This window comes from Nannospalax galili, unplaced genomic scaffold, assembly GCF_000622305.1.
Source record: "Nannospalax galili isolate Female #2095 unplaced genomic scaffold, S.galili_v1.0 scaffold1927, whole genome shotgun sequence".
NCBI lineage: Eukaryota > Metazoa > Chordata > Mammalia > Rodentia > Spalacidae > Nannospalax > Nannospalax galili.
This window is the reverse complement of record NW_008355500.1, coordinates 167,363-183,556: the sequence shown is the minus strand read 5'-3', so window position 1 is coordinate 183,556 and position 16,194 is coordinate 167,363. Positions and strand designations below refer to the sequence as shown.

The 16,194-nt window shown below is 53.2% G+C and overlaps 2 protein-coding genes across 2 annotated transcripts in view; both read left to right on the top strand.

Moving 5' to 3' along the window:
* The window catches only part of LOC103750005 (protein-arginine deiminase type-1-like), a 26,064-nt gene extending 22,226 nt beyond the window's left edge, over positions 1-3,838 (top strand). The window contains exons 9-12 of the mRNA XM_017803131.1: positions 886-979; positions 1,648-1,727; positions 2,561-2,686; positions 3,605-3,838. Coding sequence (XP_017658620.1) covers positions 886-979; positions 1,648-1,727; positions 2,561-2,686; positions 3,605-3,838 — 534 coding nt within the window. The remainder of the gene's footprint in view (positions 1-885; positions 980-1,647; positions 1,728-2,560; positions 2,687-3,604) is intronic.
* A 4,269-nt stretch (positions 3,839-8,107) lies between these two features.
* Padi3 (peptidyl arginine deiminase 3) overlaps positions 8,108-16,194 on the top strand; it is a 28,044-nt gene continuing 19,957 nt past the window's right edge. Inside the window, exon 1 of the mRNA XM_008852932.1 lies at positions 8,108-8,234. Within this exon, the coding sequence (XP_008851154.1) occupies positions 8,143-8,234 (92 nt within the window). The 5' untranslated portion in view covers positions 8,108-8,142. The remainder of the gene's footprint in view (positions 8,235-16,194) is intronic.

Genomic DNA, 16,194 nt, shown 5'->3' with positions numbered 1-16,194 from the left:
GGGTCTCCCTGTAGCCCCAGCTGTCCTGGAACTCACTATGTAGACCAGGCTGGCCTTGAACTCACAGAGATCCACCTGTCTCTACCTCCCGAGTGTTGGGATTAAAGGCATGCGCCACCACATCCGGCTATTAATTTATTTTTATTGTATGTGTATGAGTGTTTGCCTGCATCTCTGTAAGTGCACCCATGCATGCAGTGCCCACAGAGGCCAGAAAAGGGCATCAGATCCTCTGGAACTGGAGCTAAGGATGGTTGTTAGCCACCATGTGGAGACTGGGAACTGAGCTGGGGTCCTCTGCAAGAGCAGCCAGTGCTCTTAATCACTGAGCCATCTCTCCAGGCCCCAAATTCACACTTTTGTTCATGTTATCCTCCAAGAAACCCATTATTGTCCCCACTTTAGAGATAAGGAAACTGAGGTTCAGGAGGGCTCTACAGTCACACCAGGTCCACACAGCCCACGGGTAGCAGGGGAGGATTCCAGTCTTAATATAGGCTCTGGTCTCTGTGTTAACCACTGAGATTCACTGCTCTTACAGAGGGTAGTGGGATAGGCATGGCCCTCAGGGAGCCTCCCCTGGAAGGAGAGGCTTCCTGATGGGGGATGATTCTGGCCCAGTGTGGCAAGTGCTCTGATGGGGGTAGGTACAGGGAGCAGCTAGAGTAGGGAAGGACACAGCTGGATTAAGTAGAAGGCAAGAACTGAGTTCCCTGGCAGCCAAAGTGAGCAGGGCTCTAGGCAGGGAAGCTAGTGCAGAAGAGGGCCTGGAGGTATAACCACTTGGATGGTGGAATGGGGGGTGGGGGTGGGGCTTTCTGTGCTTGGGGGTCTCTGGCATCTATTGGATCCATACACTGAGCCATTCATCCCTTTTAATGACAGGGTTTCCGGCTGCTCCTGGCCAGCCCCAGCGCCTGCCTCCAGCTGTTCCAGGAAAAGAAAGAGGAGGGCTATGGGGAGGCGGCACAGTTTGATGGTGAGTGCCAAGGCTCTGTCATCTGTCATCTGTTGGGGACCCTGCCCTTTCATTACCATCTCTGAGCTGCCTCTCACAAGCATGCCCTTGGACAGAGCCCTCATCTGCAGATCCTGGGCCACCTCAGACACTGCAGTCTCCTGGGAACCAAGGAGGAAGGCACTCTAGGTTCTGAGTCAGGGATGGGAAGCTGAGGGGCCAGAGAGTTGCCCCAGACCCTCTGACAGTGAGGCAACCCCTTGACTGGGCTTTGGGAGAGAAGGAAAAAATGGAGCCCACTTCGGGAACCACCCTGTGTTCAGACCCTAGCCTGTCCCTTACCAGAAGTGGGTTATGTTTTGTACCTCTCAGAGCCTTGGTTTCCCTTCTCTTAATTGGAAGTGATAATTACCCCTCCTAGGATTGTTTTAAAGATTAGTAAGGAATTAATAGGCCTCCCGGTGGGTGTGGGTGGTCAGGAATGGGAGCTGCGTGGAGCCCCTGGGGAGCTTTTCCTGGTGTTTCTGATCTTTTGCCAGGTCTCACCCACAGCTGGAGCCAGCCCCTCCATGTCCAGCCTCTCTTTCCTCATCTGGCTCCATCAGTGTGGCTGGCCTGCATAGTGCTGCTCCTAGCACAAGGGCCCCTGGGCAGCATCCCCAAGCCCACACACAGTCTGTCTTTCACAGGGTTAAAGCACAAGATGAAAAGAAGCATCAATGAGTTTTTAGCTGACAGACACCTCAGGAGAGACAGTCTGCATGTGCAGGTGGGCAGGATTGCAGGTAGGGGCTGGACCATGGCTGTGTGATGAGGGGATATGCAGCCCCAGCCAAGGCTCCGGGCATGGGGGCCAGGGACTAGCCTAGGCTTGTCCTGAAGGCTGTTGGGATAGGAGTATGGAGAGAGCCCTGTCCTTTGGAGCCCGTAGTCTGGAGGAAGAAGCTGCGCTCCAGGAACCTGGGGTTGGCTGGCTCTGGGGAAGTAATCCATTTCCACAGAGGCGAATTCAAGACCTCACTGGGCAGGTGTGAATGTGAGTTGTGCAGACAGCAGGTGGGACAGGTCTGGGAAGGGACAGGACTTCCCACACACATGGTGCTGGGCTCAGTGAGGGAGAGGTGGCTCCTTGACCTCTCTGTACCATACCCAGCATGTTCCCCAAACGAGTATGGTATGTCTATAGCCACGGTATGGTTAGGATAGTATGTTAAAATGACAGAGGGCCAGTGAGATGGCTTAGCCAGTAAAGGTACCTGTCATGAAGCCAGAGGACCTAAGTTCAATCCCCAGATCCTACATGATGAAAAGAAAAACAGACTGACATACGTATGTGCATACGCATACACACACACACACACACACACACACACACACAACACACACACACAATCAAGTGAAAGGGACCTTCAGAACCAGAATTTGCCTAAGTCCAAGCCACAGCTCAGCCCCCTCTGCTTGGGCTTTGTGCAGTTGGGCCTCAGTTTCCTCACTCAGGCAGCAGTGACCCCTACCACACAAAGCCATCCAGAGGCTCTGAGGCACCCATGGGCTCTCAGGGTCATGCAGGTGCAGTGCACTCAGATTCTTCTCTCCTCCCAGAAATGCATTGACTGGAACCGTGAGGTACTGAAGAGGGAGCTGGGCCTGGTGGAGGGCGACATCATCGACATCCCACAGCTCTTCTTCCTGAAAGGCGCCTATGCCGAGGCCTTCTTCCCCGACATGGTGAGGGTCCTTGGTGGGTGGGAGGGTGGACAGGTGGGCAGGCAGGGCAGAGTGTGGGCCCCGGGTTGGCCACAGGGAGTTGGAGCCTTTGGTACTTGGTGGGCAGTGGTGGGGGAAATTGCTGAACACCTTATGATGGTCAGGCCAGGCCCACTGCAGGGGGCTGTCATTTTCAAAATGGAATAGAGAACACGATGTTTCCACTTTCTGTTTTGAAGGCGTTTTTGTCTATTCTGCTCCCTCCCTGGTTCTAGCTCCAGGCTCCCATAGAGACTCACTTGTCAGGGTTCCTGGGTCTGGCAGGTGGGGCAAGTGGCCACCTCCTGGCTGTCATTAGCTGGGCAGCTGACACACAGATGAGGCCGTGACCTCACCTGGGAGGGGCCTGAGCCATCCACAGGCCCATTTCCTGCCAGAAAAGGATGTGGGCACTGGCCTCTGTGAGGGGTGGGCCTTGGGGCGGGGAGTGGCCGTGCTTTTCTCCTGTGCCTTTAGCTTGGGTGCATCGCTGGGACAAGCCCAGGGGAGAAGTGAGTTAGGGGACAGGTACAGGTGCAGGCTGGAGGGGGTGGTACCTGGGTCCCTGGAAGGTAGGTGCACACTGGGAATGGACTTCTGGGTCCTTGGCTGTCCCTGAGGTCCAGCCTCCAGCCTGGCAGTAACCACGGGCTTTCCACCGCCACATCCCCCGCCGTCAGGACCCGATGGTCTCTGTGCAGCACAGCACACATACACGTGTCTCTTGCTTTTCTCCTTACAACAACCAACAGTGCGGAGGGGGAAAAATCCTGGTGGTCAGGACTTCCAGTGAGGATGAGGAGCCCAGGGGACAGAGTGGCAGAGTCAGAGACCAGAAAGGGCTTAGGATGTGGTGTGCCCACCACCAATGTAGCCCCCTCTGCCTCTTCTTTCTTGCAGGTCAACATGGTGGTCCTGGGCAAATACCTGGGAATCCCTAAGCCCTTTGGACCCCTCATCAATGGCCGCTGCTGCCTGGAGGAGAAGGTTCGCTCCCTGCTGGAACCTCTGGGCCTGCACTACATCTTTATCGATGATTTCCTGTCCTACCACCAGCTGCTTGGGGAGATTCACTGTGGCACCAACGTGTGTCGGAAACCCTTTGCCTTCAAATGGTGGAACATGGTGCCGTGAACCTGCTCAGCCACCATCCTCACTGCCCTGCTGCTGGGGAGTCCCAGGGTGAGGGCAAAGACCATGAACCAGACTGCCTCCTCCTGGGACCTAAAAGCCAGCTGGCCACTGCTGTCAGTGGGCTCCAGGGGGCCACAGCCCTTTCTCACCTCCAGATCGGCCTACCCAGCCCAGTGGGGAGGCCTGTTCTCACTTTTCCTTTCCTCTTCCCAGCCACAGCCCCCAGGGGTTCAAGGCTGGCAACTGAATATGTTCAGGCATGGCCTCTACAGGTGGACCCCACTTTGAGTTGTTCCCCTCTATTTGGACATCTCTCTGGGGCCTGAGGAAAATGACTTTGGATCTGCTTCAGAGATACCCCACCACCCACCCCCTGTACCTGGACCCTGGAGTGAGAGTGATTGGATTGTATAAGACAAAAGGGAAAGTTTGAGGTGTCCTTTTTCCAAAGGGGACCCCAGGCAGTGACCTCCTTGGCACCTTCAGCTCTGTGTAGGTAATCAAGGACAGGAAAACCTGGTGTCCGAGGGCCTCTTTCAAAAAGGGACAGGAGCAAGCAGCAAAGGCTCTTTAATACCTGACTCTATCCACCCTGTCCACCACAGGGTGCTTGTTACCTGTTACCTGTCTGGACAGCCTTTAATTACCAGAGCTCGTGTTTCCGGTTGGAAGATGCTGGGGGCAGAGGGAAGCCCGGGCAGGAGGTCTGGGGCAGGAAGGCAGGGTTGCTCAGTGGGGTGTGTATAGGGGACTGGAAACCTCTGCACCCCTGCAACCTGGGGCTCTTGTCTGGGCATTTGGGGTCTTGGAATCTGAAGGCAGCTGACTGTTCCAGATGTGGAGAGGATGGAGCTCAGGTGTTAGAATAGGGTGGGACAGGAGGTTGGTTCCATCTGGAGGTGGGGTAGATTAGGTTTCATCTGGAGGTGGGGCTTAATTTCCTCTAATAGTCTGTAATTACTCCCCAACCTGCTGCCGGCAGTAGGAGGGGAGGGCCAGAGCTCCCCCAGCAGCCTGGGACCCTGCACCCAGTTGTACTGCCTGAGTAAACCCTGTGGCAGGCCCATGTTCCCCCCCTGGACAGACGGCTGCTCCTGTGAGGCTAATAGCTCTGGGTGAGATCACAGAGGCATGTGTAGGCAGGCAGGCTGGCCAACAGGGCCACAGGGCAGGGCTGATGGAGGGAACCAGCCTGCCTTCTTTCTCAAAACTCTGACCAAGGGGCTACCAAAGGCTGCTAGCTCCTGGACTTTTCTCTGCATTTTATGGTGACCCCTGGAGAGATTCCAGACTAGAGCAGTTGCTGTCATTTTCTAGCCTCAGGGCACTTAGTAAGCAAAGGCTTCCCTGTAACTGTTAAGGTGGATGAAGCCAGGTAGTTATTGGCTCCTCCCCTTCCAGAAGGTTCTATGGAGCTGGAATCTCATTTGCAGGCTCTTGACATCAGCACCCTCCTCTATGATCGTGACCCAGCTGAGGCTGAGCCATGGAGAAGGAGAAAGGAGACAGATGGAGCGAAGGGGGGTGGGCAGGGCCTGGACTTACCTAGAGGAGGCTGGTGTGGTAGAGAAGAGGGGACTCTGCAGAGCCCTGGGGAGCAAGCCTTCTGGAGTTGCAGTCAGGGCAGTCTGGGGTCCTGGGTGACCAACTACCCTCTTTCTGATCAATAAAAATACCAGTGTGCATTTCTTTATGTGAGTGTCTCCCTTGTCTCTGTGCTGGGCTGGGGGAATGGGGAGGAAAATGAGGGGCTTTCGCATCCCTGTTCACATACCCTGCCACCAGCGCCTGGACTCAGCTTCTGCAAGCCACAGGCAGCCCCTGCCAGCTGGGCATCGTCCTGGGCAGGGACTGATTCAGCAGTGCGGTTTGCACATGACAGCTGCTCCAGGGCTCCACTGCTTGCTGAGATGCTATCTGAGGAGGGACCTGCCTTTTCCTATCCTCTTTCCCTGGCCTTATCCTCCATCTGTCAGGGAACCTGAAAAGAGCTTGGGGACATTCCAGATCTTGTTGGTAGAGGGGGATGATTCTCCAAGAGGGCTGGTGCCCGGGACACAGTAATTCCGCAGCCCTGAATCCCATGCTGTTACTCAACCTCGGTGGTCTGATTTGAGGACCTGAAAACACAACGTTCTCTCATCTTACACACTGGCCACTGCCTCAGATTGTATCCTTTGACACTCAAGCATTTATTTTAGCTTTTGTGATGGACTAAGAAGTTGTCCAGCAGTCCCTTAAAAGCCTGCGTGAACCACAAACCATTTCTAAGAGCTGGTACTAGGGTTGGCAACATGGTTCAGTGGGTAAAGGCACTTGCTGCCAAGTCTGATGACCTGAATTCGATTCCCAAGATCTGTATGGTGGAAGGACAGAACTGACTCCCACAAGTCATCCTCTGACTGCCACATACATAACGTGGCACTTGCACACTCCCTCATTAAATGAATAAATGTATTAAAATGAAATTTAACAGCTGAAGACAGGGCTCTACATCCAAAGGAATATCTGGAGGCTTGTGCCCAACATAGTTTGTCAGCCCCCTTGGGGGGTCCAGGTCCCCACTTTCTGTACCCATTCCCACATGTGCTGAGGCCAGCTAGAGAGGCTGTCTGACTTGCTCCAGAGCTCTTACCCAGAGCTGAGTTGGCCACTAAGCTATTTGACAGCAGAAAACAGAAGCTGCCACCAGACCCTGGCTGTTTTTGAGAAGAATGCCCCTCCCAGACATCGGAGGCACCCTCAGACTGGGGCAATCGAGAATGGATCCTGGTCCCTGCCCTGCCCTGCCCTGGAGGGTTGACAGCAGCCGGGGAGAAGGGAGGGGCCTCTACTCAGCACATTCTGAGCCTCAGTAGACATTATCTGCCAGTGCAGGTGACTGGCCACATTTTCTATAGATGTGGAAACTGAGGCCCCAGAAGAGGCACAACCTTGCTACCGCATGGTGCAGCCTGGATCCGAACCCAAGACTCCTCTTCCCAGCGTTCTTGTTCTAGGTGTTCCGGGGCCCCTTCTGGCCTCAGTTTCCCTACTGACAAGTGGGCCCCCTAGGCTAATATTCCCAGCTCCCATTGGCTGGAGAGGCTCTTCATCCATTTACCCCTTTGAGAGGTTTTGACCTCTAAGGTCAGTAAGTACGCACTAAAGCATGCCAACACCTGGGTTAGACCTCCCTGATGTGGGGTCATTTCAGACTCTGAAAACTTAAGCACAGAGCAGTTAAGTGATTTGTCGAAGGTTACCCAGCCAGAAACTAGCTTTAGCAGGGTCCTTAACAACTCAGGCTCTTAAGAAAGGCTGGTGAGGGAGCCTGCAAGATGGCTCAGTAGGCAAAGGCTTAACACCAAGCCTGACAACCTGAGTTCAATCCCTGGAACCCACATGGTGGAAGGAGAGAGTTGACTTCCTTAAATTGTCCTCTGACCTCAACATACAAGCCATGGGTATGTGTGTACCCCTTAACAATAAATAAATAAATAAATAATAAATAAATGAATGTTAAATTACATATTTATAAATTTAAAAATAAAAGAAAGACTGGCAGGAGCTGGAGCTGGAGCTCAGTTGGTAGAGTGCCTGCCTAGTGTCTATGAAGCTCTGGGTTCTATCCCCAGCAGCAGATAAAACCAGGTATGGTAGCACATGCCTGCAGTCCCAACACTTAGGAGGTAGAGGCAGGGGGATCAGAAATTCAAGGTCACTCTTGGCTATGTAGAGAGCTGGAGGCCAACCTGGGTTACTTGAGACCCTATCTCAAGAAAAGAAAGAAAGGGAGGGGAGAGGAGGGGAGGGCAGGGGAGGGAAAGGATTCTCTATATAGAGACTGCCTGTACTTCCACTCTCCAGCATCAGGTTGGAGCAGGCCTGGGAACCTACATTCTCAGTAGCTCCCCCAGCAGCATACAGAGGTCCCTCAGACCCCCTGTTTCAGACCAGCAGAGAGGAGGGGCAGGGGACAGTAAAAGGCCAGGATGAACCCCAGGCTCCTCCTTATACCGTACCCCCTGCCCCTAACCATCCTAGATGCCCTGGCCAAGTACCTGTGGGGACTTGCTCTACTTCAGCTAGGAGTTAATTCCCTGAATGCCCTCAGGTGGGAGCAGCAGGTTCATATGCAAATAACAGGAGCCTTCCAGCCAATCCTGAAGAAAGAATTGGGAAGAGGCTGGACCTTCAGGGTTGGAGCCAATGAGCTTGCACACTTGGCTGGAGGGGCAGGGCTGGGGACTTTTAAATCACTTCCCCCAGGGACCTCTGGGCAGTGCTGGGTTTGGTGGCTGAAGCCCCCTTCCGAGACCAGCATGTCTCTACAGAGGATTGTGCGCGTGTCCCTGGAGCATCCCACCAGTGCCGTGTGCGTGGCAGGCGTGGAGACCCTTGTGGACATTTATGGGTAAGAGTTGGGCCTGCAGGATCTGGAGTTCTACAGGCTGACCTGAGCCTTCCTCCCTGTGAGGTCCCTCAGGGCACAGGCTGGGCCTGGCTGCCTACTCCCAAGCCCCGACCTGAGGGAAGCTTGGGTGCTCACCGTTGGGGTCCCAGAACGGTTCTTAAACGGGGGAGGCGAGACTTGCAGAGCTGACTTCTTCGAGGATTTGGAAGTTTCTGGGGCTACAGGCTCTTTTCTTTGTCCAGGGGTCCTGCAGGCTTAACTGGGTTGCCTGTCTGAGGCCACAAGAGGAGGAAGGGGTGTGTCCCCATGCCCTGCTACCCCTCAACTTATAAGAAGGAGGAGAGTTAAGGCATTTCTTTAAAGATCCTACCTGCTTACTGAGTACTCCCAAGGCACTGGGCCTGCCTCCAGAGCTGGCTGGGCTTCTTGAATTCCCTCCTGACATCAGCCATCATCTCCTATGGACCAAAAGGCAAATGGAGGCACAGAGAGGGTGAGCCATTTGCCCAAGACACACAAGCACCAGGAGACGAAGCTGGGCTTTGAGCCCACCACAGTCTTACTCAGGACTTACGTGTCCAACCGCTGTGCCATCGGAGCACCAGATTTCAGATCTGCCTCTGCCAGCTGCTCACCACCTACGCACTGTGCCTGCTGAGTGCCAAGCTTTGCCTCTACAGCCCAGGGTGGTGTAGGTAGGGGCTTAGGAGCAGAGTTGACTTCTTGGGTTTTTGAGTCCCAGCTTTAAGGCAGAGCTAGGGATAGGTTCCCAGGATGCCAGGGTCAGGGTGCCACCTCAGGCCTCCCTGTCCCCTCCTCGGACTCAGTTGTAAGACTGTGCCATACTGAGGATGTAGGATGGTGAACGCCATCCTTAGCTTCTGGGGCCAATAACACTCCCAACCCTCCTGTGACAATCAAAAATGTTTCCAGGTCAAAGTTACACATCCTTTGAGAACAAGTTTCCCAGACTAAGAGCTCAAAAATTAGAAGTAAAAGAGGTCCCGGGGCATGGATGAGAGGGAGTGAGTTGCTGGTCACAGGAGAGAACCAAGTCAGAGGCAAACTACAAACTTGGAGCTAAAATCTGGCTGAGGGTGGGTAGGCCATGAGGGGATTCTGTGGCACCCAGAGAAGTGGTCAGGACAGGGAGAAGGGAGGAGGGGTGGATGCCGCCTGGCGCCATGGCCTGCTCCAGGGCTGCGTGCCCTTGGGAGTGACTCAGTGCCTGGATGCCTTGGGCCCGTTGGGTAGATATGTCTCCGGTTTGACCTGTCCAGGAAGCTGGGGCTGGCTTCTTCTCCCAGAGGTGCTTTTGAGGATAGAGGATGGGCTATGGAATGGGATCAATGGGAAGACTGGGGACAGGACAGACATGGGGAAGTGGGGGCCTTCAGTATCGTCAAAAGGGGGTTCATGCACCCAATGGCCAGCCCCCCTGGGAGATAGAGAGCCTCGGTCATGTATTAACATACTCATCATGGGCTTTTTGAAGTACTGTGTGTGTCAGGCTCTGAGACACTCAGATGTACAAGCAAACTCTGTGCCTGCACGGGAAGGGATGGTTTTAGAAGGGACCGGGCTACTGTCCAGTAAGGGCTGCAGGAAGGACTTGTGTCTTGGTGGGGGTGGGGGGACAGAACCAGACTGTGTCAGAGGGCACTTGCTGGGAATGGCATGATTGCTGGCCCTGGCTCAGGCCTACATAAAAGGGTAACAGGATGGTGGCTCGACCCTGACTCTGTGACTTCTGGCTGTCTGACCTTGAGAAAGCCTTTTTCCTGCCTCATCTCTGCCTCTTTCTCTGCCAAGTAGAAGGAATAGTGACACCAATGAGGGGACTGGACACCATGCTCTGGGTGACGAGCATTATCCTACGTCCTTTACCCAGGTTACATCCCTCATCACAGCTGAGAGGTGAGGGCAGTCCTCATCCAGAAAATGAGACTCAGAGAGGTTAACTAACCTGCTCAAGGTCACACAGCCAATGAGTGGAGAGGCAGGGAGTTTGGCCCTTCCTTCAAAGAGTGGCTGGGGGAAGGGGTGGGACTCTGCTTGCAGAACGCAGAGCCAATCTAGCATGTGTGGACCATTCCATTATGGCATCTATCACCGTCATTAGCATGCCATCATGTTAAGGCTCTTTCCTGAGTCTGTGTACAGTCTCAAGTGTCCCCAAGCCTGCCATGCACCAGCTGACTGGGGAACAGTCTCTGAGTCCTAGAAAGATTGGAGGAAAGAGGAATCAGCCTGGGTTGAGTGAAAGCTTCCTGGAAGAAGAGTCCAGCCAGAGCCTTGAAGGACAGAAGAGAGTGGGATTCTGCCTGGCCATGGTGGGAGAGGCCCAGGCAAGGCTCAGGAAAGGAAAGTAAGACTAAGCACCAGACTGGGGGTGTGGGCAGCCCCTTTGCTCCTGACAAGAGGCTGGAAATGTGTATTCACAGGTGCATGGTGGGGCTCAGAGGGATGAAGCCTGGCCAGTTCTGTCTTACAAGGCACCGGAGCTGCTGCTCACACCACGGGGTCCCTTCTTGGGGTTGGTTGGGCTATCAGCTGAGGTGTGGGGCTGTGACTTCCGCCTTGGCAGGAAAAAAGAGAATATGGATCATACTGGCCCAAATCAAACTCCCTGACTGACTCTGGGGGTGCGGGGGTGGGGGGCCTCCCCAGGGCCACAGCCACAGACTTCAATGAAAAAATGGGTTGGAGGCACTCAGCAGACATCCCTCTAATATGTGACTCACTGTTGGGGGCCACAGCCACAGACTTCAATGAAAAAATGGGTTGGAGGCAGCTGAGGTGTGGGGCTGTGACTTCCGCCTTGGCAGGAAAAAAGAGAATATGGATCATACTGGCCCAAATCAAACTCCCTGACTGACTCTGGGGGTGCGGGGGTGGGGGGCCTCCCCAGGGCCACAGCCACAGACTTCAATGAAAAAATGGGTTGGAGGCAGCTGAGGTGTGGGGCTGTGACTTCCGCCTTGGCAGGAAAAAAGAGAATATGGATCATACTGGCCCAAATCAAACTCCCTGACTGACTCTGGGGGTGCGGGGGTGGGGGGGAGCTGCTGCTCACACCACACAGACTTCAATGAAAAAATGGGTTGGAGGCAGCTGAGGTGTGGGGCTGTGACTTCCGCCTTGGCAGGAAAAAAGAGAATATGGATCATACTGGCCCAAATCAAACTCCCTGACTGACTCTGGGGGTGCGGGGGTGGGGGGCCTCCCCAGGGCCACAGCCACAGACTTCAATGAAAAAATGGGTTGGAGGCACTCAGCAGACATCCCTCTAATATGTGACTCACTGTTGGGAATCTGTCCCATGGGGCTGCCACCTTTGAGACTTGTCATGACGGGCTTGGAAAGCAGTCCCCAGGGTGGCCCGATGATAGCCTCTGGGTCTCACCCGTCCATCTTCTGAATGGGGAAACTGAGGCTTGGTGGGCAAAAAAGACTTACTCAGGTTCGGAGAATAAGCTAAGAAAAGCCAGGCCTTGAGACTCAAACAGTTTGTGACACTGGTGATGGGGACTCAGCCACAGGGTGGAGTCTCACAAAGATTGGGGTTCTGACAGGGCTTGTGGAACCTCAGAGGTGGCAGACTTGGCTGAAGGGCCCCCTGTGTGCACCCTGAGGCACATCCTGGAAACTCTGGTAGAGTTGGGTCTGATCCACATGCAGTGGGGAGGTGGTGGTACTCATGGGTTGAAGCATGCTTCCGAGCCCCTCCTAAAGCCAGGCCAGATGGCTTGACGGTGAGGTGGATCTCACTCACCTTGGAATGACTCCCCAGAAGCAGCACTTGGAAAAAGCCAGAAGATGGGAAGTCCATGACCCAGGTCCACTGGGCAGGTCTTTAGTGGGATGCTGTCACAGCCTTCCCATCAAAGTTCTTTCTAACTGGTCTCTCTGAAGGGCCCATGCCTGGTGATGAGGTGGCAGCCTCTTCTCTGTAGTGACGTTTCTCCACTCTGGCTGTACCTAGGGCCTTTGAAAAGTACTGCTGGAGCTGGGGATGGAGCTCAGTTGGTGGAAGGCTTGCCTGGCATGCACAAGGTCCTGTGTTTGATTCCCAGAACCACATAAACCAGACACGGTGGCTCATGACTATAATCCTAGCACTAAGGGTATAGAGGCAGGAGAATCAGAAGTTCAAGGTTATCCTTGGCTAAATAAAGAATTTGAGGCCAGCCTGGGCTACATGAGATCTTGTTTAAAAAAAAAAATTAGACCCTGTACAAAATAAAAAGTGTTGGTCACCCTAAACCTTCTTCAAAGTCCAAGCTGAGCTGGAATGCCAGGCAATGCTATGCGTGTGATTAGCATGCTCAAGTTTCTGGGTTTTATCCCCAGCACCCCCAAAAATTGCTGTTATAGATGCCTCAGAAAGCCTAGCCCACCTCATCTGTTGAAGACCCAGACATTGCTCCCCTAGTCAGGATAGAAACTCATGGTCCCCACAATGGGGCTGGAGCCTTGAGTTTGTGTCTTTTTTAAAAAAATTTATTTATTTATTTATTTATTTATTTATTTGAGGCCACAGTACAGGGCCAGCCATCTTCTCCTGGTTTACTTGAGACAGGTGTGGTAGCTGGCACATGCCTGTCACCTCAGCACATGGGAGGCTTGATGCAAGAGGAGTTAGAGGCCAGTCTAGATTAATAGGTGAGACAAAAATGACTCCATATATCCTTTTTTTTTAAGGTTATGTGTATGAGTGGATTGCCTACATGTAGTGTAAGTGTACCTGTGTTGTGCAATGCCCACAGAAAGTCAGAAGAGGTGTCATGTCCCCTGGAACTGGAGTTACAGACAGTTGTTAGCTGCCATGTGGGTGCTAGGAATCGAACCCGGGTCCTCTGCAAGAGCAGTCAGTGGTCTTAACCATTGAGCCATCTCTCCAGCCCTGTATTATTTTTATTTTATGTGTATGCATGTTTGCTTGCATGTAGGTAAGTGCACCCGTGCCGTGGAGGTCAGAGGAGGATATCAGATGCCCTGGGACTGGAGTTACGGGCAGTTGTTAGCTGCCATGTGGGTGTTGGGATTCAAACCCAGGTCTTCTGCAAGAACAACCAGTGTTCTTAACTGCTGAGCCATCTCTCCAGCCCGAGTTTGTGTCTTTCTTAGGCAGTCCCAAAGCCATGCCATCCTGAACCACTGGCTGTTCCTCCCTGGGCCTCAGTTTTTTGGAAGATACCTTGAAGGGGTTGGCATAGAAAATGGCTTTGGAACTCTGCTCTGTGGCCATGGAGCCCCTCCTGGATCAACAGGGCATCTCCTTCTGCCTACATGGGCTGTTTGTTGAAGGAGCTCTGACCTGCCTATAAATGGAACCAGGTGGGAATGGGGGAGTCTCAGAGCCCTGGGTATTGAACTCAGGCCGTCAGACTTGGCAGCAAGTACTTGTTTACCTGTTGAGTCATCTTGCCAGCTCCTGCCCATGTTTTAGTTCTGTGAGGTCTGTGTCCTGGGAAATGTGCCATGATTCCTGCAAGGTTGGTCCCCCTACCGTGATCACCAGCCACTACTCACTCAAGCTGCCTGGAAGGGCTGTGGATGGCCTCAGCTGGGCTAAGAACATGGTCTAGTACCTTCGAGAAACCAGGGTGTGGGACTTGCCTGTCAGTCATTGGTGGCTTGCCTGGGAGAGACTCTGGACACTTCCTTTGTCTTCTAGAAAATGGGGAATCCAGATCCTGCTGCCCCGGCTCAGCTTTCCTCCCAGCAACTGCCCCATTGGTCATCCTAATATATAGCTTCCATGCTGGGCATAAGCCCTGAACAAGGACTCTGGAGCCCACATTCTGGCTGCCTCTCTCCTGGGCCTCAGTTTCCCTAGCAGTGAAATAAAATCATGGCTTTCACTGATTTCGAGTGTTTTACGAATATGCCCACCCCTTCAGTCGCCTCAGTCCTCCTCACTGAATAGACTTGGCTGTTGAGACTGAGGAGGCTGTGTCGTACCCTCCAGGTGTGAGTAGTAGGGCTGGAATTCAAACCCAGGCTATCTGTCCTGCGGGACCACAGGCTTACATTGTTACAGGTCTCATTCAAGAACCATAGCTGGCTTCCCATTTCAGAGGAATGAAACAGAAACCAACCCATCACAGTCTAACTTAGCCCCAGCTTACTCCCAGAGCTGCCTCCATCCACCCGTACCCGGCACCATAATTCATCTTAATAGCGCTTTCTTTGTCCTGGCCAGGGGTGTTCCAAGCTCTTGTGTCTAATGCTGTACTTGAGCCTCCCAATTGCCCAAGAGATTGGACAAGTGGTGCCATTATCCTACGCTATGGGTGATTTAGTCAAGGTCACCTGGCTGACATGGGACCCAGGCTGGTCTCTACCTGACAACTGATTCTGGCCCTGGTCCTGCTGAGCTCTTGACTCTATAGGATATTCACCTATGGGGAGCCACTGCCCTCAGGTCCCTTCAGGCCAGGCTGCTTTCAACTTCCCTAGGGACCTCCAGCATCTCACAAGATGGCTTATGGAGGAGCCCAAGGGAACTGGGCTGTGGTGACTTGGGTTTGGAAGCCAAGGGGCTTCACACTAGAAACGTGTCAAGGTGCCTTGACTCTCTATTGTGGATGCTGTAAAAAGCTGGCCAGCTTCCTAGGGTGCCGGAGGTCAGCTGCCTCTGGGTGTGGGGCTCGGGTGCTCCCTAGGGTGAGCCCCCATGCCAGCCTTTCTGACTCCATGTTGGATTCCTCCTCTATCTCGCTAGGTCTTTCTGTCGTGTGTGTGTGTGTGTGTGTGTGTGTGTGTGTGTGTGTGTGTGTGTGCGTGCGTGTATGTGAATATGTGTTACTATGTATGTGCACATGCATGTGAAGGCCATAGGTCAATGTGGGCCATATTTCTCAATCCCTCTCCACCTTATTAGTATTATTTGAGACAGGGTCTTGCTATGTAGCCCTGGTTAGCCTGGAACTTACTATGTAGACCAGGCTGGCCTTGAACTCACAGAGATCCAGCTGCTTCTACCTCCCTAGTGCAGGTGTGCACCACCACGCCTGGCCCTCCAACTTATTTTTGGGGGCAGGGTCTCTCTCACTGATTCAGCTGGACTGGCTGGTCAGTGCATCCCAGAGAGCCTCTAGTCTTGGCCTCCCCAGCACTGGGTTGTAAGCATGTACCGCCATACATAGCTTCTTTACATGGATTCTGGGAATTGAACGCAAGTCCTTTTTTTTTAATTTTATGTGTATGAGTGTATTGCCTGCATGTGTGTAAGTGCACCCATGTCATCAGAAGTCAGAATAGGGTGTAGGATCCCCTGGAACTGGAGCTATGGATGGTTGTTAGTTATCATGTAGGTGCTGGGAATCAAACCTGGGTCCTCTGCAAGAACAGTCAGGGCTCTTAATTAACCTCTGACCCATCTCTCCGGTCCTGGACTCAAGCCCTTTACCACTGAGCTACCTCTGTCTCCTCAGCCCTCTATGCCTTTTGGGGGGGGGTGCTGGGGATGGAACCCAGAGCTTCACCCATGCTGAGCGAGCTTTCTGCCTCTGAGCTGCACCCCAGTCCCCTCTGTGGGTTTCACCCATCTCTCTGTCTGCCTCCATACCTCTGTCTCATGGAAAATCTGGTCCCTCACCCCGCTGAGTGGCCAGAGGGTGCCACCAGCTGGGAGACATCTGTGTACTTTGGGGACATCATGATCACAAAACAGATGCCTAGATAATCTTGAATTCCAGATAAACAAGTAATCTTTTTAGTATACATTACAGGGGGGATGCTTCTGTTAAAACAATCTCCTGTTGTTTATCCAATGGAGCATTTTGTATCATTGTTTACATTATCTGCTTGGCAGGAGAGGCAAGTATGTGAGTCTTGCCCACCAGGGAAGGGCGCCCGGCCAGGTCTGCTCTCTGGGAAGGACCTGAGGGCACATGGCCTGGACCTGGTTGCTTTTCTTTTCTTTTTTTTTTTTTTTTCTTTTGGTCTTTTT